We start from the raw sequence: 27,523 nt of genomic DNA, 5'->3' as shown, positions 1-27,523 counted from the left end.
TCCTGAATTCATTTCCATAAAGAGGAGATTATTAACCTCAGACGCCTCTTATCTGATTCAAGTGTGTTTTCAGTTGTGATCTCAGGTGCGCCACAACCAAAGCACTCAGCCGTGAGACAAACAAATTAAAAATCTTTTTTGTTGATGTTTCCCATTGATATTTTGCTGCATAAACCCTCTGTCGTGCAGCTTGGATACCACCAGGGGGCACTTAGGGATACTTGTGTTTAAAACTGGTGCCAATAACAGCTGACTGTCCTGAACAGAATGCATCATGAATATTGCATAATGAATTGTGCTTTTGCAGCAGTCCACGAGTTATTATTTGGTCCATAAATTGCATAATAAGGGAATTTCTTAAGGGCAGGTAAAAGACTTTGCTGGATGATCTTTCAGTCTCATGTGGGGTAGGCGAAAGTGCTGCTCCATGTCAGTAGTTTAGCAGGAGCCATCGGGAGCACCGGTCATGTTGTTGGTGGGCATGTCCTGGTTACTGGCGCTCGCTGCAGACGACAGGACATCTTCAAAGCTGCCGCCGGGTCCCGTCCCTCCAACTTTTGTCTACGGGAGAGAGGGGGGTTATTATTTGTAGTGTTATTTGCACTTCCTCCGCCTTGAAGAGGAGCTTTATAGAAGATGGGTGAGGTGCGGGAGGTCTTGCACTGATGCCTCTGTGACCCAAGATGGATGGATTTATATTTCACGAGCATGTTAGTGCCATACGAACCACTGCATCTGAGAACAACTGTATCCGCACCTTTTCCACTTTTTTAGTTTCACAATAATTTTCATGTAGCCTTCTTTTAATACATTCCAACACTAATAATGTTCCTCCTTCATGCAGTTATGTCCATTTCAGAATAAGGCTGTTTTTAAAAGCACTTGAGGGTCTGATCTTTCCGAATGCACAGCACATTTGTGGCCAATAATGGAAAATCTTGACCCTTGTGCTTCCAATTCACCTACTTAATCAGAATCGGTGTTTACCTCGTTAGCCGTACTGTTTATGAAAGACAAATGACTGCATTTGCACGCATGTATTTACAATTTACACAGTGTACGAGGCCAGGGAGTTGTATGAATAACCTTGTTGGCAAAACAGACAAACACACTAACGCTAAAGCTACTTTACTGAGCCAGATAGGAAACAGTTGTTAGTGTGTGAAATGTAAACATGGGAACATAGAAGTAAAAGCAACTCACAGAGAACCAGTAATTACATAGAAATCCATGTGTTGTTCTTTTCTTTGAGAGGCAGTAATGATAATACTAATTTCTTTGTTTACATTCTCACAACCACAGGAAGTTACGCTTGGTCCCCTCAGGCTTCTTATTGAATTGGTGGATAATACTTTTTGCTGCAAGTTTAATAATTCCACAAAAATAAAACCTCAAAAACTAACATTTTATTGTGCGAAATAGCTGGCATTAAGGATCCAAGCCTAAATAAAAGAGTCTCTCATACACACTCGGGTGAATCTTTGGCCCTCCTCCATGATAACAAGTTTAGACACCCCTGAAGTAACACGTGTGTGTGCATTACCTTGATACTGGACACTGTGGTCTCCACTTTCTCCTCAAAGGATTTGAAACTGGGCGAGTTCCTGTAAACAGAGAACACTATACAGTCAGCTCTGGAGAGAACAATATCTAATCCATATTTTACATTGTTTTACCCCAGACTGGATGTGTTTTTGTTTTTTAGGACTGTATAGAGCTGCATTTTTTAATAAGGCCACAATCGGTCGTGGGGTGTTTACATGCATGAGTCTTGTGTATTCATTAACAACAAAATGAACAAATAATGCAATGTTATTAAAAAATGCGGTTGAACAGGGACTTGCGTGATAGAGAAGTGAGTGATTACCTCATGGTGGGCATGCTCATAGACTGCCTGATATTGTAGCTGTCCCGAGAGCGTAGTGGAAGAGCAGTTAATGATTAGCACACACAAACACATTCAAGGCAAATACAGTATCCTGCCCCCCTCTGTATAATACTAGACCAGGGGTCTCCAACAGGATGATTCAATACGGCCCAAAACTTGTAGAGCTCAGATTGCTGAGTATGTCCCAAAAAAAAGTCTGAGTTTTCAAGAAATAACCAGAATGCTCACTCCAGCCACTAGGGGGCAGCTTAAATATAAAAAATAATTCCACATGTGTCCAGAAGAGGGCACAGACATAAAAAGAGATCAGGATATAAACAACACATTATAGCCAACCGGTAAATAGTATCTTACCACCACAGAGTGTGGAGTGAATAAGCATTGACCACAATGTAGCAGTTCACTACTTCATCTCAGATACTTCATCTTGGATCGAGCCTGAATCACTGCTTTATTATTGTCTTAAGAGAGCAATTAGAGTTGGTGAATGTTAAGTCAATATTTGCCCTTCAATTAACACAATAAAACATATTTTACCGGAGCTATTGTTTGTGGACCCCAGCAATACACTTCCAATATATTTTGGCCCCCAGGGAAATTTACTTGGACCCTCCTGTACTAGCCTGGAACATGCAAAAATGGACAATATGCAACCTGTAGTTTAGCTTATTCGATGTACATACAATTTAGAAAGACACAATTGGAAATAGAAGCTTTTGGAAGATAATGTTTAAGCCTGAGATTCCCATACATTGTTTTGCTCACATGATACAGTATTATGAAAATGTAATATCAGTGACAAAAATCAATGGGATTCGACTCGATGCTGCACGGCAGGACAGTCATCTGACTGGCTCAAGAGCGTCCACTTAGTGCGATCAGCTGACCTGAACCTCTGTAAACTGGATTTGTTGAGGTTAAGTACTGGGCGTCTGTGTGATGCTTACCCTATTGACGCAGACCTGAGGAAGCATGAGGAAGATACAGAGAACACACGATTGAGTGCAACAAGACGAGGTCAATAATATTTCATAAACATGCCCAAAAAAAAGCTTCTTCCACTGCAAGAAAATTGACAAAACCATGCTTTTTAAAAAACTTCACATATTCGAAATGCAGTTCCACTACTAGAGAAAAAAATCAGGTCAATCGGGAGAAATACATAATCTATACAAACATGTTATCTTTTCTATGTGTGAGAAACTATCAGAAAGGTTTTTTTTGTGTGAAGTACTAGCAGATACGCAGCAGTCCAAACCAAATCACACTTGAAATTCTGCACAGCAAATGACAAAGTTGAGAGAGGCTCCGCTCCTCCTCAGCGTCAGAACATACCTCCGAGGGAACAGTAACTCTAGACCAACCAGGCTGAAATATATAAAGATAAGATTCACATAAAACAAAAAGGGACCCATGTAGCTACTTAATGCCTCAACCCGTGCTCTAACAAGGATGAGGATGTCACCGGCGCACTCTTGTTTGTCATCTCCAGCTCTTAATGGCCTGTTTTGCAGCTGCGGAACAATGCCAACACTAGACACATTCTTCAAGGCACACTCAGCGAACAAAGGGAGAACTGACAGAGGCAAAAGTCACAGACGCGAGAGAAAGAGTTTTGCCTTCAAGCTTTTTCACGACCAAAGGAAACGGCTTAATGCTGCCTTATATAACGCAGCAGACAGGAGAGGCAAGAGGAAGAGGGCTGTTTAACGACAGACTCTGGCGCCCGCTTGGAATTAGCTCATCTCAGATCATTTTGTTATAATGTAATTTATTGTCTCTAATTAGATTGACTTTATTGTGTTATACTCATGAATTCTTAATCAAGAAGTTGTTATGGAACAGCCTAGCAACTTTATGTTTATGCAAAGACAAAGAGTAAAGTATAATTGCGTACTAACTTTTTTTAGACTACAGTGGAGGAATACCGTTGATGAGTCAGCAGGTTACCGTTCATTTTTTTTTCCTTTCCAGTACTTAAATGATACTTGGTTTTCGATACCGATACCGGAATGATACTATTTCCAATACCTGTATTTAAATTTGCAGTATGAGGTCAGGAAATGTGTGAAAAATGGGGAATCATTTGGGGAAAATTTAGAAAAATGGGGGTAAAAATTGGGTAAAAAATGTGGAGAAAAAAAAATAGGAAAATAGGGAAAGTTGGGAAAACAAACAAAAAAATTGGGGCAAAAATAAGAAAAAAGTGTGTTAAAAATGGGGGGGTGATAAAAAAAAAAAGGGAAATTGAGAAAATATTAGTAATAAAAAATGAGCAAAAATTAGGGGGGAAAAATTGATAAACAAGAAAAAATTGGGGCCAAAATAAGATTATTATTTATTTTTTTATTGTTAAAGAAGTTGGCTTTTTTTCTTTCTTTTTAAATAGGAAGGAAAACATATTTATTTAAGCTGAAACAAACAAATCACATCAATTAATGCTGTCGCTGTGACCCAACAGGCATCAAAACTTTGATCTAAAGATATACATCAGCGGCTTGATGTTGGACTTTCTGAGAGCCTCCAGATCTAACCTGTCAGTAAAAAAAGACTATACCAGGTCTGATTAAGGGTAAACCAGCTCTAAAATAGAACTAAACCACGGGAAAAGTTGGCCAAAACAAGAACTAACACAAACACAAAGACGATAATGTTAACTAACCTAACTGATTGTTTAATACAGGGAAGGAGAAGCAACTCTAACAAAGGTTCATCCGTATATATGAAGTAAAGTGTTTATTTACCTCATATCTCCCAGTTTCCTTGTAATGGCAGTGCCGAAGGTACTGAAGGCTGCTGTCGTCTTCTGTCCGGCTGTAGACAGTGTTTCTGAAGTCTTTCTGTACCTAGACAAAAGCCAAACTCCCTTTTAGTGTAGAAACAACTGGAACAGCAGCTCTAACTGTGGATAGCATCGTCTCGAAAAAGCAGGACAATAAACTGTAAAACAATAAACTAAAACTATATTGTGTCGTATTTTCACTGTGCTATGTTTTAATGTGTAAATAAAAGAAAATAGCCCTGATGGAAATGAGTGAGCACTGATTTTGGAGTTTAATTGTGGGAGCAGTGCATTGACCCGTTCTTGTTGCCGCTGTGTAGCCGTGAGCGGTGTTAAAGCAGGACCCGCTGGAAGGAGGCTAGTCCATTATAGATGAGACCAGCCGCTGTGTGTAAGAGAGCTTCAGGTCCAGGTGTAATTGGATAAGAAGCGAGGCCACGGGAGACGCTCCTCTCTCCGTCTCTCGGTCGAGATAAAAGCACCAAGCCGGCACCTCATCATCAAACGGTTGTGTCTTGTCACTTTATAACATTGTAAAGAGTTTGTAGTTTCATGTAAAGTTGGAGGACGGGACAGTTGATTTTTGTGGTCACTGTGACTGGTAATGTTTTCACCAGCCACATTTGAATAAGTGGTGAAGGTTTATGATGGGGCTGGGTACCGTTAAACAACACCAGTCTGGTATAAAAAAAAAAAGTTTAGGTACTGCAGGTAACCAAAAAAATAAAAGCTGGTGCCAAAAACAAAATATAAAATCTTTATAAGCAAGATATGAAACTGGGGAAATTTGGGGCAAAATTTGGAAAAAAAGAAAAAGAACAAGAAAAAAAGGGCAATAACAAAAAAAAAAAAAGAAATAATTGGGGAAATTTTGGGGCAAAATGAACAAAAGCTCCTGCACTCCATCCCAGTCTTTAAAACATCTATTGCTGCTGCAATGTTTCGGGCAAAAATTTGGAGGTAAAAAATGAGAATTTCAGGATATTTGAAGAAAAAATACATGAAATATTGGGGGGAAAATGTGGAAGACAGAAAAAAAAAATGGGAAAAAAGGCAACAATTGTGGAAAAAAAATGGGTAAATTTGGAAATAATTGGGGGGGAAATGGGAACATTTAGGGCAAAATTGGGAAACAATTTGGAAAATTGGGGGGGGGGGGGATTGTGTAAATTTGGAAATAATTGGGGGGGGCGACATTTAGAGCAAGAAACAATTTTTAAAAAAAGAGAAAAAATATAGAATTTTGGAAAAAGTGGGAAAATTTGGGGGAAGGGATTGAAAAAAATATGGAAAATTTGAGAAAAAAAAATGGTTTGAAAAATTGGGAAAAAAATAAGAAAAACCTTTGTCGCTAAGAAGGTTTATTGGTTGTTTCCCCTCAAGCAAATGATACAAATGCAATATAAATGTAAGGAAAAGGAATAGATTAACATTATTAATCTGTTTTATGGGTCTATATGACAAATAATTTAGTATAGGCATAAAAAAAAAAAAAATCATTCAAGTAAAGTTTGAAAGAAATGTAACAGTACTCAGCCCTATTTATGATATAAGAATGATTATAAGGGAAACGTTGACTTATGAGGGATATAAATCGAAAATATGTGACTCCCAATTCTAGAAGTGTGTACTATAAATAGGGTGCACACTCAGTAGAACAGCAGAGGTTCAGGTCTACGTGTTCAGATAATCTGGGCGAACTAATGTGGTTAGTGACAGAAGAAGAGCCATGAGCCAAAAATGGAAATGTAGCACGATTTGGCTCGTGTTACTGGAATGTCGAGCCCCGAACACAGCCTAATAATGGGTATAAACATGATTAAAAGAGGACCCGCATATCACTTTTTTGGGCTACAGTGGTCTGGAGTACGAACTAGAAATTATACCAAACCCTTGAGAGCAATTACGAGTGTTCGCAGAGGTCGCGCGGAGGGGAGCCATTTGCTTTGCTCCGTAATCGCGTTTGTGACGTCTGCTTTTGTGTGCGCGACCAAGATAACAAATCACAAGCTACACTCTGCAGTTTTTTTGCCCCGAGGATAATGTTCTTTCAATTGGATTTAGCACAACAGTGACATGATTTCAGATTTGAGTGGTTCGTCCGTTAACGGTTACTGCGTGTTCCTGTGACCTCTCGCTAAAGTGCGCAGTGTTGACAGAAACAACAAAAAAAAAGGTTCTGAGCGGCTTCCAAAAGAACTTACGTTGTGGAGTTCTGCATGTCCTGCCATCCTCGGCTGAAATTGTTCCGCAGCTCGCTTAAAGGAGTGAGACCCAGTTTCTGTTTGAGCTCGGCGTGTTGCTTTTCTTTGGACGTTAGGACCTGCTTCAGTGTGCTGATTTCCTCTTCCAGCTGCAACGAGGGAAACGACACAAACAGTCAAAGCGCTGCATTAGGGAGCTCCAAATCAACATTATCGTAACATTAGGTGACGCGAGAAGCCACAATACATTGACATGTACACATTTTTTGCGAACTCAGCATTGTCCTAATCTTAAAGCTTCTTTACTGGAGAGCTGACAGACTATAAGCCAGTATAATGCCTCATTTGAAAGCTAAGACTGACGTTTTTGTTGTGTTTTTATCTCTCTTTTGTGGCTTTTATTTTGCTTTTTCATAACTTTTTTTTGGGGGCGTTTTTTTTTAGCTATTTTGAGACTTGTTTCATGAAGCTTTTAGATTTGGGTAAAGCCAAACTGGAGAAAATGTGCTCAGTTCACGTGGGGGTAAAGTGGCTAAGTATGTTTTAAAGGGATTTTCAGGATTTTTGACATAGGGCCTCATTTCCTAGTTATCCAGAGTGTTGATTTCTGGAGATGTATGTTTTAAATTCATGCAGTCCTTATATTTGAAGAGTTTAGTGGTGCTAGGCTAGTGCTAGGCTAGCGCATGTCTATGGTAACTAGTAGCCTGCATTAAAAACAGTCTGACCCAAGCACAGTGCACCTGAGACAAATCATTTAAAACACCAGACTACCGAGCAATTTTTAAAAAATATAACTGACCTTGCATCACATGAATTACTGCATTTTGAGGGACTATTTTCTGGCAGATCACTCCGCCGCTGCGTGGCTTACAACCACAAAGTTGATAGAATAATTTTAACCATTTTGCATTTAAATAACGTTTAGTGGTGCTAGGCTAGTGCTAGGCTAGTGGTAACTAGTAGCCTGCATTAAAAACAGTCTGACCCAAGCACAGTGCACCTGAGGCAAATCATTTAAAACACCAGACTACCGAGCAATTTTTTAAATATAACTGACCTTGCATCACATGAATTACTGCATTTTGAGGGACTATTTTCCGGCAGATCACTCCGCCGCTGCGTGGCTTACAACCACAAAGTTGATAGAATTATTTTTAACCATTTTGCATTTAAATAACGTATATCGACACAGACATTTATATTGGCAGTCCGGTGTTATTGCCTGGCCTACCAGACACTCCTCCTTTCTGTTCAAAAGAAGATCCGTCTGGGCGGCTGCTCGCTGCCTGTCATTTCACGATTTGACCCACATCGGTTCAATCACGCACCAAGAGACTGAAGCCGTCACCTGTCACCACCACGCACTCTTCCAACACATTAAAGATGGCGGCGCGGTGACGGTAAACTGTTTTCTTTTTCATCTGTTTTAAATCATTTGGAAAACAATAAAATCCCTAAAACCGGAGCAAGAAGCGGCGTTCGAGGCGTTCCTCGTAAAAAAGGAAGTTTTTGAAAAGGCTTCCTGCCGCTTGTTCCTGCAACGTATCTAGCGTTGCTCTAATTGGTTGATGCCGTCTGTCAATCACGCCCACCGGGAAATTGTTGAGATCATGCTCGCTCCCAGATTACATGTCTTTGAAATATCTATGAAAAAGCAGGTAGTTTGTCAGGCCAGGCGACTGGTGTTATAAGTGATTTGCCTCAGGTGCACTGCAGACTGTTTTAATGCAGGCTACTAGTTACCGTAGAAATGTGCTAGCCTAGCACTAGCCGATCACCACTAAACTCTTCAAATATGCATGAAAAACAAATCTCCAGAAATCAACAACACTCTGGATAACTAGGAAATGAGGCCCCATGTCAAAACTCCTGAAACAAACCTTTAAGTTTTATTTTGACACAGTTTGATGCAAAGTTCGGCTTTACCCAAATCTACGTTTCTCCACTGGAGTTCACAGCCAGTGTCACGCCTCATTTGAAAGCTAAGACCCAAACTGATCTAAACAAATCTCATCACATTTTTTGTCAATTTTTGCCACTTTTGTTAACGCTTTTTTGTTTGTTTTGTTGAGTTTTCATCACATTTTCATCTTCATTGCCACTTCTTCACACTATTTCATCACTTTTTGTTGCTCTTCTGTCACTTTTTTTTCCCAAAAAGCTTTTTATATTTGGGCAATGCCGAACTGGAGAAAATGTGCTCGGTTTAGTTGGGGGTTAAGCGGTTTAAACGTTTCAGTAAAATATCGCATCACAATATTCAAGGCAAGAAAGTGAACCTTGGTGAGCTCCCGCTGAATCTCCTCCCTCTCCTCCTCCGTCATGATGGAGTTGCTCAGGTTGATCTCTGAAGCCAGGTCTTCATCGGCTTCTCGGAGCGGCTGAGACTCCAGGAAACCTGCGACATCGAACACAGACGATAGACCACAGATACTCAAGCATTCTCAAAGCGTTCTTATTTTAAGTAGCTTGTGAGGGGGAAAGGTTTGATGTTATCCCCCTTTGCAATGACGTGTATTGTGTAGTATGTGTGTTTTCCTTTACAATATCAATACCACCAGACCCTCCAGCTCTATCTCATCAACCTTGAACTGACTGGATGCACGAATACAAGCTTCGGCCTCGCCTCCCTGTCTTGTCCACAGCCTGGGAATCAGACACTCTGCCTTTATGGCCGTGTCTGTTCAAAGGTTACGTAACAAACGGCTGCAGCGTGTCGGGCTCTAATCTGGATTAACCCCGGATTATCAGGCCCCGCTCATTGACACACAAATGTACAAGGCAATATGCTTCTTCTGTGACTTCTGGTGCATGAGGTTAGGCTGGATTACGGGATTCCTTTACAGATGATTTTTTTTTTTTGACTAGTTCGGGATAGATGGGATTTAAAGGTCCGGTGTAATAAACTTTAGCAACGCGAGGGTTCAAATGACAGACGAGAACGTTCCACCCCACAACACTCCATATAGGTTTAGCAAAATAGGAAATATTGTGCATTGGTGGCAACAACGGCAACCAGGAAGTGACCCACCACCACCACCACCACCACCGATCAGAGACAATGGACAAACTGTTGTTGAGAGAGTATGAAAACTATATATTTGTGGAAACCTTATGGTATAAGCAATGAGAAAAAACAATGTTTCCATTTGCCCTTGTCATTTGGTTAAATAGTGCAATTATACCATTTGTCCATTAGAGTAAACGGGGAGTTCTGGTCATCGCTATGGTAACTCCATGACAAATATGACAAGGGTTTCATTGACTTTTTCGATTGGAACGACCAAATGGAACTTTCTCCCAAATTTTGTACATTTCCACCAAACTACGTTTTTACTCCCCATATAAATGTTATTGTTTTTTTCTGAATGTTTTAAAAAATCCAGCGAAATTAGATAACACGATTGGTTCTTGCTGTTGCTATTGTCTTTTTTTTCTGCTTTGATTTTAAAAGACAAATGTTATGGGTCGTGGGTGGGCTTATCCTCTACTTTTTCTGTATTTTTTGTACGCAAGAAAATAAATACAACTACACCCGTTACACAACAGTTGCAGGAAAAATAGAAACAGATACTTTTTCCTGGTCATTTTTTAATATTTATACGACCAAACCCTATATTCGGTAAACGAGTGAGTCCCATTCTATCCAAATTCTCATGTCACTTTTGCTTTACATCTTTAAAGGTTCACTATGCAACATTTAAAGTGAAAAAAATAAAAATAAATCTTAATATTTATGTGTATTTGACCTTGTAGTGACTCAGTGCAGCGTTGCTTTCCCTCACAGTGGCCTTTATAATAATCCAGGATCAGCTGTTTTTATGGGTTCGTACCAGAAACTGGCCAGAAACCCCCCAAAAATTGATTCTGGAGCATTGTAGACGCCACTGTGAGGGAAAGCAAAGGTGCCATGCTGCACCCATAAAGCCACCACAGAGTCACCACAAGGCCAAATACAGAAATATTAAGATTTTTTTTTTTACTTCAAAAGTTGCATAGTGCACCTTTAAAAAAAAATGTATACTTTTTCTCCAACTTTTCACAAAATTGCAACTTCCCTGGTGCAAAACTTTGATTAAAACTTACCCCCAACATTATCTCAGCAAACATAATCAATACAAGAACATAAAAACCATGTGCTCTAAATTGTAAATGTTGATCAGGTGTTAGAGGTAGCATTGTGTACTTCACGGCCAAATCGATGGAAAAGCATGACGAAAGCGCTGCGAAAGACGTTCAAACCTTTTCGTTCACGGATAAAGTACAAGAGTTCAAAGACACGCGATGAAGAGTGAGAATCTGAAGGAAACCAGGCTAATTTAGAATAAAAATTGAGCCGTGACAGTTGTTTTTCTAACTTTTCCGGTGCAAAATTCAGATTGTGGCAAACCACTGTGGCAAATGATGAAGGCACACCGGTTCAAATCACTGGCCTTGCTTCAACACAGGGTTCTGCTTTGGTGGACTTTTTCGGTTTGTTTGCTTGATTACAGTTGACCGACCCTCAAACAACAAAAAAAGTTCCTCTTTAATTTATGACCACATTCGCCAATCAGCGCGGCTAAGTGGACAAGTATTTGAAAGGCAAATATGAGCAGCTGTACTACTGTGTGTGTGTGTCACTTATTCGTTAATTATTGTTGAATACCATACCTGCGCCATATCCTCCGTCTTCACACGGAGCAGGGCACGAGACAGATCACATTAGTACAAACATGGGCAGCAAAACAGTAACTACAAGCTCTTCCTAAGCCACAACATGCAAACTATGTTTCACAGGCAACAGCGACTACAATCAGGGCATGCAGCCAAGACTAAAGCAGGAACTCTGAAATCACATGATGTCGGGACGAATACTACTTTTACTGTGCGAGTGTGCAAGTGTGCTCGGTCACTTCTCTTTTTTGTGAATCGATGGCACAACATTTGCTGACAAAGTGAGTATTGTAGAAAAAGAAAAAAAAAAAACTCAATAATGCATACTATAGAAGCCACAATAGTTAATTTCTTGCATTCTGAACACGCCCTATCTATGTCCTTGCTCTGAGGGTCACATGGTGCCATAATGTTAACCGAAAAACAAACGGCACAGTGTGTTTAGAATATAACAGATCTGTGCTGTTTTTAGAGCTATGATATGTAAAAAATGACACTGCAAGGCTTGAGAGGGAATAACTGATCTGATATGCTGTTTTGGCATTACTTATAAGGAATGCTAAGGTACGTGTGATGCTCATTGGTAGCTTGAAATGCCTGGCACCAGTGTGGGACATTTAAGAAAAAAGATAAATATGTTTTTGAGCTTAAAAATGTCCCCGGATTTTCATGTTATTTTCTACAATCAACAGCCGCTAGTGCGTGAGGCTTATTCACAATTTAAAGGAGAAGTGAAACGTGCAAAATGTTGGACTTAAAGCAGTAGTAAGTAACTTTAAATCCTTTTTTAATCCCTCTGGGGGTGATACAAGTGTTAATGGGATGATTGGGGAGGGCGGGCTTTCATCTCCCCCTGGTGTCTCTGGCCAGAAAACCACACTTGCAGCACCAATGCACACTAATGGCATCAAAAAGGAGAAGCTAAAAGGCTAACAGGCAAAGCTAACTGCGGGCTAGCACCACTTAAACAGTATTTACAGCCAAGTTTGAGTGAAAAAAATGATCTCCATTGTGTAATTGGATGTACAATATCCCTCTCTCTCTTTGTCTTTTCTGTCAGCGTAGTATTTTCTCTCACGGACAATTAATGAGTAAAAAAACGCAACATGCTACGACGCCTGCATTGGCGTTTATGGCCTCTAGGGGCACGAGTTACTTAGTACTGCTTCAAATTGGAGGAATAGAAATGTATAGGCTCTTGCCAATATTCCACATTGATTTTAACCTACTTATAGTCTTGCTATGGTTTGTTCACAGGGATTTTCCATTTGTTATTGTGCAAAGCAAGCTCTCTTAGTCGAGCACTTTTTTTTTTTTTTTACCACTTTATCAGCCATTTTGTCACTGCTTCTCCTTTAAACACTTCCAAAGCCGAATGACTCTACTTCTCCAACTTGGCGCAAACACAAGCGTGACCTCTAGAGACTAACGGGTTCACACAGAGATTATCCCGGAGCTGGTGAATGTTCCACTACTTTGTCCACTCACTGCTGTGGCCAGTCCCTGTTCACCTGCGCAGTCCAGCTGCATGTCCCAGGTGGTGGACATGTCCCAGCGCTGCGCCTCCTGTCCCCAGTGCTGCTCCTCTGTGTGCGGCTGCTGCGCCCCATTTACTCCTGAGCAAAGTCACGGTTCATACACACACACTCGGCTTTCTGTCACAAATGTAGGAGTGTGTTTTTATTCGATTTCTTGTATCTTTTTCCCCCCATCCACCTCTCAGCATGCAGGACGTTGTCTTTTGCGCAGCTGGATTAAGAGTGTTAGAAATGCTTCACTTATTACGATTAAAGCTGTTAATGTCAAAAAGCTACAGGGGGTGCTTTTGAGCAAACCTGTGTCTACCAATCCAAAGTCAGTGTTTGATTGCTCTATGTGATTGCGAGGAGTAGGAGCTCCAGTGAAACGTGTGTCAGCGTTCACTGTTGAAATTGCGGATGCGTGAACTGGAGCAGGAAGCTTGTCCTATTTGATCGTCGTTACAAATGAAGGCGAAAGAGAGAGAGACACTTTAAATCTGCCAATGTAATCATATTTCATCGTGTATAAGACATAATAAAGCTCAGCCAAGCCGGAAGTGACTGGGATTTGATTGAACACGATGCACATTCTATCAACTTTGATCCGTATAGAGAGTGAGCTTGATGTTAAATGAGAGGAGTGAGCGATCATTGTAATATTCAAATGCATTATTCTTGTGTGTTTTTCAGTCGGGAACCCACTATAAAGGGAAGACATTGGACTATATGTGCTTTAAGGCTAGAAAGGGGTCCCAAGAGGTGTGCGGCACAGCTTTAAACAGATTTGGGCAAGTGTTTGTTGAGCCCCACAAAGCTCATTCAGGGGACACACTCTGTAGTGCAGCTCGAGCTTGTAAAGCAGTTTCTCATCATAAGTGTAGGGAAAGCTTGTATTTGACATTTAGTACCACATGTATTCAACATTAGCCTTGAAAACATCCCAGCTTTCATCATTGGTAATAATAATTGAGGTTAGAAACAGCAGATTGCGCAAAATTCAGCAAAAAAAGCTAATTACAGAATGCAAAGCGCTGATGCCCACACACTTCACTCCTCACAGCACACTCCTCCACTCCCCAAATCCACTCTGCCTTCACAGGACGTCCCTCCCACAGCAGAGGGGGGCTGCCCCACGACATGCACCTGCGTAACCCGGCAACAACCCCACAGGCGAAAGATAACTCAGGGTTGACTGAAAGTACTGCTACTACATTTACACTACCATTGTTTGTTTCTATTATCACTACAAGCAATCTCAAATACCATCATTACTACTGTAGCATTTAGCAAAACTAATCCTTCTTATAAGTTTTTATTGTCCAATGTATTGTTTAAGGGGAGACACTGCAGGCAAAACTATTTTTTTTATCATTTCCTCGTAGGAGAGGTGTGGTTTACGATCGTCCATGGCCGTTTATTGGGCGCTATGAATGTCTCTCATGCGTCTGCACGTAGACACAGCCAATCGTATCATCGTATGAGACGACGTATGACGTACCCGTTGTAAACTTTCGAGCTAAACTATTTAGAACACGGCCTAAAGCTTGATCGAAAAATACCATCGCGTCTGCTGCTGTCCTGTTTGATCCGTAAATAAACTTTTTTTTTTTTTATCCATAAACAAACTACAAGCTTCCGTATATCGAATAGCTCGTCATCATCTTGCCGTCCCTCCTCGTTCTGTGATTGGTTCCCAAATCCATGCGAAAATTTCGGCCATGGTCCCCAGGCTGCTGTGCAGTTCGAAATGATTCGAGCGCACACAGCAGTCTGGTGTTACTGGCCAGGTTACTTTGGTCTCTGAACATATAAACTTTCACCTGGAAACAAGACTTATTTGGGAAATTGTTATTTCAAAGGCCATTTTCTCAAAAGGCATTTTTCTCACATTGTGGCGACAAAATCTCCACGTCAGTAGCACCAACAGACTTGAAATTTTCAAACATTGGACTGAGGGATTTTTCAATATCCAATTCCTTGCCTGGTTTACTGGTTTATTAATTTTTTTACAGATTTTTCCACTAATGAACAGCTTATTTTAAAACTAAACAAGATCTTCAAAATCCCCTGTGAAAAAGTCTTGTAACTAATATGTCAACAAAATAAAACCACAAATTTGAATCTATATATTTAAATTTAAAATGTTTCCCTCTTCACCTGCAGTGTCTCGCCTTAAATCAATATTTATGTAAACAGAGTACAATTGAAAGGAGCTCTTTACCATTTAAGAGAAGACTGACGACCTCATGAGTGGTCATAGATGTTGCCTAAACTGCTAACTGTTTCAATTTAAGTGTGTATGTGTCTTACAGATCTTCAACCACAGTCAAAAACATGTGTCTCTCCAGTAAAGCCCTGAACTCGTATCACTTCCTTTAGTGATCAGCCGCAGTGGGACAGTCCTGAGTCGCACAGAGCAGATTTGGGGAGGTTTCGTTTTACTCTTTGGTTGGTCAGTCTTACCCCGGTCTCTCTCCTGTTGCCGCGAGTTCACCCATTCCCCGTCGGGACCCATGCTGGCCCAGTCCACCACGGCCTCACTCAGAACACTGGAGTACAGCTCTGCAGCAAACACACACTCCACTATACAGTCCACCCATCACAACAACACAGGGGAACACCCGCCCCCCACGCTCATCTTTGGACGCTTTTCAACTGACTGTGCACTTTCTTCAGAACAGGATATCTGACCCCAAAGTGGCACACGGCGGATTAACAAGGAACACCGCATTCCTGTTTTCCAAATAGCTTACGTTACCGCTTTACAAACATTGAATGACAGAAAGCCAAATGCGCGGATCAATGGTCAGTGAGCAGCACTTTGAGGTTGTTTGTGGTGAAATGCCACAACTCAGCTTGGCGCTATTTAAAGACCAGCATAAAGACACTATTGTTTGCAACACACACTGCTTTCTATCTGTGCAGGCTGTCCAGTTCGACCACTTTAAAACAGAAAAAACGACATAGTTCTCATTATTCTGGCACCGAACCAAACTCGAGTATGCATCAAAGCTCCTCTTCTTCTGGTGTCCAAAGCTTTCCCATCTACACAGGCCTCAGGTCACAAGATTCTCATTTGGTCCAGTGGTCATGTGGCTATGCTAAATGAGAGCCCCGGGGCTGGTCATATGGCTGCAAAATCAATTGAGGCTAAACCAGGGGGCCAGAGATGCCAACAGTGCCATACAGTAAAACTAACATAGACGCCTACACAGAAACTACACAGTAAATCATCCTATTACTCGGGCTCTTGCTGACTTTGGGTCGCTATACAGTCTAGTTGTAGCTTATATTATTGGTCCTATACAGTCTATGTTGTGAATCAGCCTGTAATAATAACCTTGCATCCCTCCCCTATCAGTGGCAGCGCTTCGTTAACTATTTAACTGGTGCACAAATAACCCAGGAATGTGAATTAAGACACTATCTATGCAAACTTTGGTTATGTTTAGTTTAAGTGTACACCCTCCTTGCACTTTGAGAGTTGCCTTAAAAAGTCCTCTCACTTTTGCGTAAGAAATTGTATCCGGTCAGTGCGCGCATTTTGACCCCAAGTTTCCATGCAAGTCTTGCGTAAACAGAAATAAACATGCGGCATTGGGCCCCGCGCTGTAGAGAAGGGCTCCAAAGTTAGATGCAGTAATGTTGAGAAGGTTATATAGGTTTGAATGTGACAATGCTTCAACACGGACATTGAGGTCAGAAGATTACACACTAAACTCATTATATCAGCCCTGCGGCAGTTTGCTTGAACGCACAGCCAAAGGCGCACATTTAAAGTTACAATGGAAAAGCTTTAAAGTGAAATAAGCGGTGCGTGTATCCGAAGGGAACCCACCTTGTTGTTGTCGGGTTTCCATCAGCGACGGTCAGGTGAGCCTCTCGGGAGTCGGGACAAGGTGGAGGATGACACGCGCCGCACCGGTAGTCGGCTCGCTCCGGGTTTACTCGGGTTTCCTCGGATGTCACGCGCTGGGTCAGTTCAAGGGCGGGGCATCCGGGTATTTGACCAATGAGTGGCTTTACCGGGATATGATTGAAGCGCATCCTGAAGGGTGTTTTTTCCCTTTCAAAGGAGACTTTTGCTTTTCTGACATAGTTTATGATTATCAACGAAAAATGATTAAATAAAAGCTTAATTAAGTAGCTATCAAACGCATAAAGCCATGTTTATTGACATTTTCACTCATTCTAAGGAGGTTATGCACTGTCATTTAGGATTCCTTGCATTTTTTAGTCTGTCTGCAGAGCACATGCTTTTGTTCAAGTTGACTTTCAATGGAGAAACTGTGACACCTGCTGACACACTGAAGACACAGCTTAAAGGCCCTGTACATAATGTTTCCTTGTAGTGGAATAACATATGTTTTGTTCCTCAGTTCTGTTGAGTGTGTCCAATTGTGCAGTTCACGACACTGCAAATAAAAAAAAAACATAGAAACCTTAAAAATATGATTATGATAATGATGAATCAAAATACAGTGTTTGGCATTAGCATAGTTTATTCTCCGTCAAATAAAAACAGAGCATGACATTTCTGTAGGCTCGGCAGTTAAATAATATCAGGTGGGAGCAATATGTTCTTGGAGCAGATAAGAGTGGCTCTATGGCATTATTGGATCAGTAACACATTAGATGAACCCCCCGCAGTGCTGCCCAGTCGCTGCTTAGGATGTAAATAACTGAGTTGTACAGTCTACTAAGCAGAACATTACAAAGCCTTGTCAAGCCCTATAGTTGTCTGTGCTTGTGTGAGACATTCAGAAAATGTACAGTATTAGTAACATACAGGCTTAAATTCAGAGGCTTACATTTGTAACAAGTTCAGAGATTCAGGTTTTCAGAAGCATTCTACCATTCACCGGCGACTCTAACTTTATAGATTATAAAAGCTGCGTCTTATTGAGAGAGTCAAAAACATGGATGCTGAAAGTGTGCATGTTAGCAATAGCGTTTCTTGACCTGAGTACACAATAAATGATCAGATGAAAGTGTATTAATCATGATCCTGTATGTGCCATAATACAATACATAATGTGTGTGTTACCATTTGAATTCTATATTATTTAACATCATTATTTGGTTTTACTGTTGGGGACGGTACTTGTGACCTCATCCATTTGGCTTTAACATGTGCAACAAAAACTAAATATTTATGCTTTCTTATGTTATATTGTCCCTTTGGCTGGAATCTCTCAGTGTGGTTGAGCCATCTTAGGCAGAGATGAGCAAACTTAGAAGCTTGGCTAAACAGATTTTTGACACTGAAATGATTCAGATTTTTACTTCCTGGAACAAAATCTGGCTGCTAAGCAGCTCTGGCAAGAGCAGAAGGAAACTTTTAAAAAGTGCATCTTTGTTCAGCATTTTCGGAGGCGCCATAATGTAGATGGAGAGTTTTGTGTAGTGCGAGGAGAACACTAACTCCCTGAGAGTATTCAGTCCCAGAGTTATTTACTCTCACTTTTGAGCACGAGTTCTGCAGAGTGGAGGGTTCCAACACTTCCCAGCTGTAAGAGTCCTTCTTTTTTGGGGATCTAAAGCAAAATAAATGGCACTGCAAACACAGTTTGCAATCTGCATGCATTTAAAGTGTAGTTCTGGTTTCAACATAGTTTTGAGAAGTGAAGTACTTCCTCCTTAGATTCAAGACTAAACAAAGTGCTTTGTTAATTGAAGCAGTCCAACAAGCACACTCCTCTCTTTAGTGAGAAGTGTGAAACATAAAGAGAGATGTGTGTGGAGAGGACATTGTTTTCTTTGGTGAAGTGGCCCAGCTTCAGGTTCTGTTCTCAGTATATTATCAGTGTTCTGGCACAGCAGTGGCTTCTGTGCACTCCCCTCCCCTCAGAGGAGGTCATCAGTGGCCAGTGCTGTCCCATCTCACACTGAATGAAGAGCCAAGGCACAGGGTGAAAGGAAACAGAGCAGCAGTGAGAGAGGTTAAAGGATAATGGCGTACAGCAGGTGGACTGTAGTCAGCCAGACCTTTCAAGACCCTGGATGCTCCTAGAGATCTGCTGCTACAGGCAGCAGTTCGATGGGCTCTCTTTACTACTGTAAATGAGTTACAACCTCCTGTCACACAATAAACTGTTAACAAAGACATTTCCTTTCACTGCAAAAGCCACAGCAGCAGGGCACAACTATAAAAAGACTAAATCAGTATTTCCATCAACAGATCAATGTCTACAGTTTGAGCAGATCCTATTTAAACACTGAAAAACAAAAATAAACCTTGTAACATAATAATTAGTCAGGCATCACTAATATTAGACAAAGCCGTTACCAGAGCTTTACAAATATCTTCCTACCTACATGGAGATTAGTTTTCTCCAACACAGACCATACCACAGCCAACTTGCTCAGGCAATCCAAAGCACTTCAACACTGGTACATGCTGTGCTGTTCTGTATTGGCACAACTGTCACTGAGCAGCTCTTTATTTCATAGAATGCAGTTTGGCATCGAGAGCATGGGCACAGGGAGGATCTCAGAGCGGAGTAAGAGCGGGTTTATGTCTGACAGACAGAATAGATGTGGATCTTAAACAATCCACGGCTTTTTGCTTTGTTAATTATTTCGGTTTCACGTCTGTTTCTTCTTACAGAATCTATTGCTCCTTTTGTAGAGTAACAAAGAGCGACCATTTGATTTAGCATGTTAAAAGTAAATTTGGCCATTTACAGAACTGTTTTGATCAGTTGTAGCTAACAAGAAGAATCTGTGGTACGTCTTGGGTAGTAACTTGTTTTGCATGCTGCTGCCTGCTTGTAACAGGAAAGAAAATGAGACGTTTTTGCTGATGTCCATTGTACAATATGTAGATACACGTATTCGCTTTCCCTTTGGCCTGAACACCTTCTGGCCTTTTGCAGCAGCAGTGAATGACTAGCCTCGGGGTTTTACAGCTGTTGCTTTACCTGAGAGGCCAGATAAAAACAACTTGAACCTGCCTCGTGCCTTGGAGACGTTGGAGATGACTCAGCCTGGCAGCTCCCTGAGGCATGTGGCATGTGGGTCTGACGTAATGGGGCGTTTGTCATGGTGGGCATGGTCTGTAGTGGTGGCTGTTGTCTGCCGAGTGGAGAGGAGCACACTGCGCAGGACGAGCGTCAGATCCAGCGTCCAGAACCCTGAGAGTGCTGCTTTTTCTTCCGTTTACAAACATAGTAGATGGGGAAAGCTACCGAGCCTGCACACAAGACGGTGTCATCGTTTTATTGATACTGTGAATCATTTCTGCATTTTTATAACACATTTTGTCATTGATTTGCATTCACACCTTTATTCATGTGAAAAGCGCAATACATTTAAGATCCCCTTCCCTTTTCTTTCCAATATCATAATTACCTATTATGAGGGCAACAACCCCCAGAACCACCACCAGCACAAGGACCACAGGAGCGATCAGTATCTTTGTAGCTGTAAAAGAAATAAAAACAAGACAAATTATCAATCAATGTGTTTTGAAAGTGGCTGAATACAGAATATAACTGAGGTTACATAAAGCTGAGAGTTTTAAAACAAACGGCAAAAGATTAAATGAGAGTGAAAACTAAAAATGTGCGGGTCATCAGAGGGACCCTGCAAATTGAAATAGTTGTGCAGGATTAAAAAAGCAAAGTCATTCCAAATTGTTACGTAACTCTCAAAGTGTTTTTAGTGAGTTAGAACTGGAATAATCCAATTTGTAGCATCTTCACACCAGCGTACAAAGCCCTTTCTATGACGCACAAAATTAGACACGGCTACGATTCTTGTTCCAATGGGAAAAGGAGCAATTTAACAAATGTTTGGGGGGGGACTCAACACTCAGGGTCATGAATATCTTATCTATGACCAAACACGCTGAATATTCTGTTCTGTTTATTCTACATAAGGCCTCAGGAATCGTCAGCTGCACTCCTCTATGTCGCGGAGCATTCCTGTGACTATATTTGGGCGCATACTTTCTCCGGATGTAAAATTGCAGAGTGGGACGTGGAGCTTTTTACTCTTCTGCATTGACCTGTTTCGCTGCTTCTCTTCTCTCAAGTAAAGACAACCTTTAGACACACAATGATTCAAACACACACAAAAATGCCTCCAGATAAACACCAGAAGACATTAAAGAATTAGACGTCATAATGTCAGAGTCAGGGCCTAAGTGAATGCGTCCTCAAATTTGCCAAATTAAAGTTAAATGCAGATAACTAATTTCCCTATGGGTAAAATGAAGTGAACCTTAACCCGTCTGACATTGATGTGCAACACACAGTCCACCCCGAACTACATGCCCCACTGGCGCCTTTGATTCGCCTACAATTACACCACATGATTGCGTATCTTTTATCTCTTCGCTCTCATGGTGCCTTAAAAGAGACAAATTTCTAAAAAGGGAAACTTCAGAGAAAGTTCCACTAAACGACCCTGATTCACTCACCGCAGACCGAGCCTCTGACAAAGCGTCTCAGATGAGGTTTTCCAGGAAGATAGCGGTATTTGCAGCCAAACACGCTGAGGTTAGAGGTGTGGTCCCCAAAAAACCTACAAAGCAAAAAAAAACCTTAAGTCAGAGATTAAGGATTTGAGCTGGAGGAATTCACGCGCAGCAACGTCATCGCATTCAAGTGCACGTGGTGGACTAAGCTCTCAGTCGTTCGGGAGTTTTCCACTGTAGAGAAATGTTTTTAGCAGTCCGCTTTATAGTTTGAGTTGGGGACGTTTTGCCTAACATCCAAGAAGATTCGTCAGCTGCTAATGGTCCTTTTTAAGCGCATGCTGGGTATATGCCGGTCCAGTATGAGAGAATTAACTTATAATTTTAAAAGCTGAGAATGGCTTTTTTGAAAACAAAGATGGGTGGTACCGCTAATAAGTTAAACCTCCATCTGGGTTGGGATATATTCTGGGCTTCTCTGCTCAGACTGCTGCCTCTGTAACCAACCCCAGACAGAGCAAACCTTTCTTCATAAATGTGGCCCTTCACTGTAGTAAAAGCATTACCCATTAAACTAAGTACTATTAGATAAAAATGACATCAGGAAAACAAACCTACCGTAGGTGTCTGTAGCGTTCTCCGCAGCGGTAACAGAAGTTGGTGTTACACTGTGTGCATGTCATGTGATCGCACCCCTCTGTTCTCTGAATATGGATCTGCAGGAAAACAAACCCATGATAGTCTTTCACATGAGGAAAGTGATACAAGAGGATTACTGTAAAGGGGTCTGTATTACACATGACATGTTACGTCATATTAGCATGAAGCAGTGAAAACTTTTTAACCACTGTGTGCTGTAACTTTTCAGATTTTTCTGATTAACAGGCACAGTCAACAAGCTGCATCTGACCTGTTGGTAGTTGGCAGTAATGTTAATCTTTTTGAGGGTTATCCCTCGTCCTGTCAATAAACAATCAATATCATCCTTGTGCACATTTTCTTTTTATGTTCTGATTTAACGATTTAATGTTTTGTTGTTTTTGTTGTTGTTTTTTCCACAACATGCAAAAAAAAAAAAGGATATATATATATATATATATATATATATATATATATACACACAATGATAAATGAACTGATGTAGTCAATACATCTGGCATTATCGATCTCTCTATAGTGATATTCTGAATTTGAAACCTTTGGAGATTATTGAAGCTTAAAGTCAACACTATAAGTTAAATTAACACTTCCTCACCAGTTCCTCTACAAACTGCCTGAGTGTTTGTTCTCCTTGTTGACTGTGCCACTGCACATTTGCAGAGCTGAGTTTGCTGCACTCAAACACACTTAAAATTCACATATTTTCTTTCCACACTAAATCACGTTGAGCCGCTCCTCTCGTGCGACACTACCCTCTATAGATCTTTGCCACCGGGGCTGCAGCGGCTTTACTGTCGACTGTGCCTTAAGTTCACCAACTCTCCGGGCGGCCCCCTTTTCAGCTAAACCCAGCGTGACAGCAATTTGCAGGCTTCTTGGTTTCAGCTCACCGCTATGTACATCTTCCAAAGGGAAAGTCACAGAGAAACACAGGCGCAAAATGAACACAGATGGCAAACATTTGCCGCTGTGAGCAAACACTTCCCATATTCCGGTAATTAGCGTAATTTATGTCTTCCTTCAGTCGTTTTGTGGCTGTTAAATTAGATATTGTCTCCTTGGATATAATGAGAGTGAAAGGGGAGGGCTGTGTTGGCAAATGTAGCTGATAAGGCTGTGGAGCAGACATAATCATCATCATTTTCATCTATTACCTGCACTGCCTTGTTCCTGTATGTCCTTCTGGCTCTCTTTGCTTTTCCATCCATCACACATCTCAGCTGCCTGCCTCCCAACTCGCATTGATTTCTCCATCCACCCTGATCCTAATCTTCATCATGTGTTCTTATGGCCGCACACCTACCTGCTCAGCGGCAAACAGACAGACAAACACTGCAGGCCTATACTCGCTGATCTTACCTTGCACTGAGGACATTTCTGAGCGTTTCTCTGGCCGTGCTCGATGACGTTGGCCCACGTCCGCAGCAGCTTGTCTCCTTTCCTGTATTCTCTGCACTTCAAGCCGTTGTGCCAAGGCGCATGGCATTTGAAGCACCACACGAACTGGCAACTGTCACACTGAATCTGCAGATTATGAAAATGAACCAAGATGAACCAAAGGCTGAAAGAATATTGTGTAACACCATAAGTCCTATATAATTATTGTGAACTTTTGCAATATAATATGTGTGTGTATTAATGTGTGTGTTTATTAGTAACACAGTGGAAAGTAGTCTTTTTTGCATTACCTCTTAACGGCGACAGCTACGACATGAATCATGATCAAATCAAAACAGTGAGAATAGAAACATCGGGATATCCCACGCCCGTACCTTGTACTTGTGCTCTGAGCGTTGGGGGGGTGGTGTCTTGAGTGAGGTGAAGTGGCTGCACTGGGGGCAGGGTTTGGTGCTCGAGTCCAGCTGACTCAGTTCCAGGAAGTATCGATACCGCGCCACTTCCTCATTGGTCAAAACAGACAGCAGCATCCCCTCCTCCAGGTAACCAACGCAGTCCGGGCTGGGGCAGCTCACGTATGATTTGGCCATTCGCACCTGGACATTTCAGGGGTACTGTTAATGTCATATTGAAAATAATTCTCAATTTACAACATGGATTAAGATGTGAAGTTTTCCAATAAGAAAAACTGACTCTAAATGAGCATGAGGGGATTTGTTCCATAACAAAATAGATTAAGAGAAAAAGCCATTCTTTATTAAGCAACAAAAAGGCCACTTTGTTCCGAGTGTAAATTTTGGTATAATCCAATTTTTAGGTTTGTTCCTTGAAGGCACATTCCTGTTCCCAAATATGGTGCTTGAAAACCTCTGAACTACAATTATATTAGAGTAAATAGAGTTAGGCTTAGAGTGATTTCTGTTACTCATTGAGGACACTGAGTGACTGAGCCATGTGAACAACAGTGTACTGTACAAGCCAAGGTTTCACAAATCTTAGTATCATTTTCAATAAATAATGTGGCTCAGTCCACACATAGTGCAGAATAAAACGTTTAACCATCACAGTGTGAATAGAAATGGTGAATTACACATTATCTATGTTTAGTTTGCAGTTTATTTAAGGACATAGGACACCGATGTCCTCAGGAAAAGTTGGGTTTCTTTTTCAAACTTTCTCTATTGATATTGTTTGTCCGTCAAAGCCACAGGGGCCAGTTCCACTGACACACAAACATGCAGTGAGTCCTGAGTGAAATGTAAGAAAGCAGAGCGCCCTCAGATAGTGTTACACACTCTGTGCATTGACACTCCTTCAGTGAAAGCCAGTTACATGATTTTGAAAAGCATCCTGTGCAGACACTGGAGCTGTGTTGGTATTGTTGCCATAACACATTGATGACCACAGACTGGTTGGACTGGTCGCCGGCTGGATTCAGCTCTGCTTAACATGATGCACGTGTCAAGAGGCAAGCTCCAATTAGATGAAACATGGACACTCTTGTACAGGATTAATTGGTTCACTGGTGTTTGGGAACTCTCACTGCAGAGACGCTTTGAACACTGAAACATGTGCCATCTCTCAAGCGCCGTACAATCAGCCTCTAAAAGGCAGTTCTGACCCAGCAGCTGCTGTGCTCATCCTAAAATAGACGGATACATTAAGGGATAAAATCATTCCACCTCCACAGGACAGTTTAGCCAACTGTTATCTCATCCACTGCGCTTATCTAAAGAGCCTATTGTTATCATGCCATTTTTCAAGCCTCGCTACCTTAACGTCAGATAGCCATGAGATAAAAAGGCAGTGTAGAACGGTTTTATAGCCTCCACAGAAGTCAAAATGTAAGACTGCAGCTTTCAAACCAGTCAGACATTGAACGTTCATCACAAAACCTTCAGACCAGAGGACAGCAGAGTTGAACCATCTCAATGACAAGGCACTTAAGGAGAAAAATGGCTGCCCCAGTGCACTTACACACTGGTCAGAAGCAGCCGTTGGCAACGTGCCTCAAAACTTTGAGTGCACAATACTAAGGCAGATGATAAATGGCAGAAAATGCTTTATCTATTATTAATGTCTTGGCTGAGCGGACAGGTAATCGAAAGGACTGTGAGTTTCAAAAAATATATGTTATCAGGAAAAAAAGATACATGAATAATAAAACTATATTGTTCTATAGTCAAACGGCATGGTCATCTGTAAACCTCGCAGGAAACTTCTCAGTGTGGAAATACACCACGAGAATAATTCTTTTAAGATGATACTTTGAGACTGAGGCTTTAGAAGTTGCTTAGGGCTGATGTTTAGAGTGAAGGTTTCATGTTACTGTGATTACGATGTATTTACAGGTCCTATAAATATTATATGTGTATTACTGCGTATTTATGACCTAGATTCTGCAAAGTGTGTCTGAGCTGGAGGCTATCACCCTGTGCCAACACGTTCGTCTCAGCTGATGGAAAAGCCCTCACTCTCTCATGCACTTTTAAGTAGTATCCATAATCTTTTGGGATATGTATACAGCTGCTTTGGTTCCTATCTGTCCAAGTACACCTGATAACTGTGTGGCTGTGTCTCAGTGGGCTAAGATAGAGAACAGTGCGAGTGTTATTGCTCAAGGACACAGGCACCAGCTGGTGAGTGACCCAGCTTCAACAGTGGGAGAGCATTTGGGCACCGTCCCTTTACCAACCTGAGAGCTGACGTAGAGTTTCAGGCAGTCCTCACACACTGTCAGCGCACAGCAGGGAAGGGGTATGGTGGTTTTAGACTCCAGGCACACGGGGCAGAACTGTGCCGCAGTCTCTGCTGCAGCCTGCTCCGCGGAGAGCCGGTGGGACAAGTCTCCAAAAGGATCCACTAGGTCATCGAGTGTGTAAAGCACGGGCTCTGGGCTAGAAGAGGGGGACATTTCTAACTCCACCGCTTGCTCAAAGGCCGGGGTTTCAATGGAGTTTGGTAATTCGTGGTCTTTTAAGTTTTCGTCGTTGGCAATGCAGTAAACAGTGCAATACACGTGTTCTTTGGTGCTAAAGGACTCGTTTAGACTCAGCGTGCTTCCACTGTTATCATCACCCCCATTACGGCACTCATTTGTAACAATCTGAACTTCGTTTGCGTCCGCTGTGTCACTCGAGGTGTGTTCGTTTTGAACGGCGGCTTCGTCCGTCTCTTGCCTGGACTTTTTCTCGCTCCCATCGCGGCTCGCGGCGCTGATCCGTCGGTGGCTGTCACCCTCGGCACCGCACCACACTCGGGTACCGGCGTTCAGGCAGAGCGACGGGGACTTCGAGACGGTTCCGAAATTTCTCCTCAGTAGTATTTCCACTGCGCTAGCCCTGCGTCTCTCCCCGCCTCCCCCTCCGCCGCTGCCGCCGCCGCTGTTGCAGTTGTTGTTGTTATTGCCCTCCGCATCCTTCCCCTCCTCTGCGCCCCTGTCCAGCTCCCCGCGGGGCAGCTGCGAGTCCGAGGCGGTGACATGGCCGTTCAAATCAATGACCGGTGTCTCAACTTTGTTTCCTGTGAGGTACGTTTCAGTCGACAGGGTGCGGGACAACCTGGCCCTCCCTTCCTCGAAACTGCTGATAAAACTCGGCATCGTACATTGGTCGGCTATGGGTCCTTCATCTTCCATGCCCCGTTTCAACGCGCCCCATTTAGTGAGTGGTCCTCCGCTCGCGCAGCCTCGAGTTCAACTCTCCGACCAAAACATAACAAAGCAGGTAGCGGGGCAGCTTCCGGGTGCGTCGTCAGCGTGCAGGACGCACGGGCGGACCAATGGGAGGGTGGGTGGCGGAGTGCGCTCGTGCTGCCTGGCAGATGGGCACCTGCATTTAATCAATCTAATTAGAAAGTCCCTGTGCAAGGATTTCAACATGACAGGCAGTCCCGACGCTCCCAACCATAGTCCTGACAGTCCCAGCAGTACATATTCTTTAATAAACTATTTTCATCAGAGGAGAGAGTTATTATGGGATTCATGTACAA

General features: G+C 42.0%; 2 protein-coding genes across 3 annotated transcripts; both read right to left on the bottom strand.

The window, feature by feature from the left end:
* Positions 1 to 438: 438 nt before the first annotated feature.
* tpd52l1 (tpd52 like 1) lies at positions 439 to 17,022 on the bottom strand (the record flags this gene model as incomplete). Of its 2 annotated transcripts, XM_079571848.1 has the most annotated exons (7): positions 16,892 to 17,020; positions 15,517 to 15,615; positions 9,157 to 9,275; positions 6,875 to 7,023; positions 4,633 to 4,734; positions 1,544 to 1,604; positions 439 to 561 (listed from the first exon to the last, which is right to left on the bottom strand). In XM_079571848.1, the coding sequence occupies exons 1-7, from the start codon at positions 16,911 to 16,913 to the stop codon at positions 439 to 441; spliced, it is 675 nt and encodes a 224-aa protein (XP_079427974.1). In that variant the 5' UTR covers positions 16,914 to 17,020. The 2 variants fall into 2 exon arrangements, with proteins under 2 accessions (XP_079427974.1, XP_079427975.1); XM_079571849.1 differs by lacking the exon at positions 15,517 to 15,615 and having other exon boundaries at positions 16,892 to 17,022.
* A 2,755-nt stretch (positions 17,023 to 19,777) lies between these two features.
* rnf217 (ring finger protein 217) lies at positions 19,778 to 27,311 on the bottom strand. Its single transcript, XM_079572097.1, has 7 exons — positions 26,229 to 27,311; positions 23,908 to 24,129; positions 23,495 to 23,659; positions 22,094 to 22,191; positions 21,479 to 21,582; positions 20,407 to 20,478; positions 19,778 to 20,248 (listed from the first exon to the last, which is right to left on the bottom strand). Exons 1-7 carry the CDS (start codon positions 27,168 to 27,170, stop codon positions 20,169 to 20,171), a joined length of 1,683 nt encoding a protein of 560 aa, XP_079428223.1. The 5' UTR covers positions 27,171 to 27,311; the 3' UTR covers positions 19,778 to 20,168.
* Positions 27,312 to 27,523: the final 212 nt, after the last annotated feature.

Source organism: Gobius niger (genome assembly GCF_951799975.1).
Source record: "Gobius niger genome assembly, chromosome: 15".
Lineage (NCBI taxonomy): Eukaryota > Metazoa > Chordata > Actinopteri > Gobiiformes > Gobiidae > Gobius > Gobius niger.
The sequence above is the reverse complement of the archived record's forward strand: the minus strand, read 5'-3'. Positions and strand labels throughout refer to the sequence as shown.

Coding starts and splice junctions, on each gene's coding strand:
- rnf217 (XM_079572097.1), bottom strand. CDS start 27,170: ATGGAAGATGAAGGACCCATAGCCGACCAATGTACGATGCCGAGTTTT. Junction 21,583..22,093: donor GAACGCTACAGACACCTACG/GTAGGTTTGTTT, acceptor TTTGCTTTGTAG/GTTTTTTGGGGACCACACCT. Junction 20,479..21,478: donor TGTCAGAGGCTCGGTCTGCG/GTGAGTGAATCA, acceptor TTTCTTTTACAG/CTACAAAGATACTGATCGCT.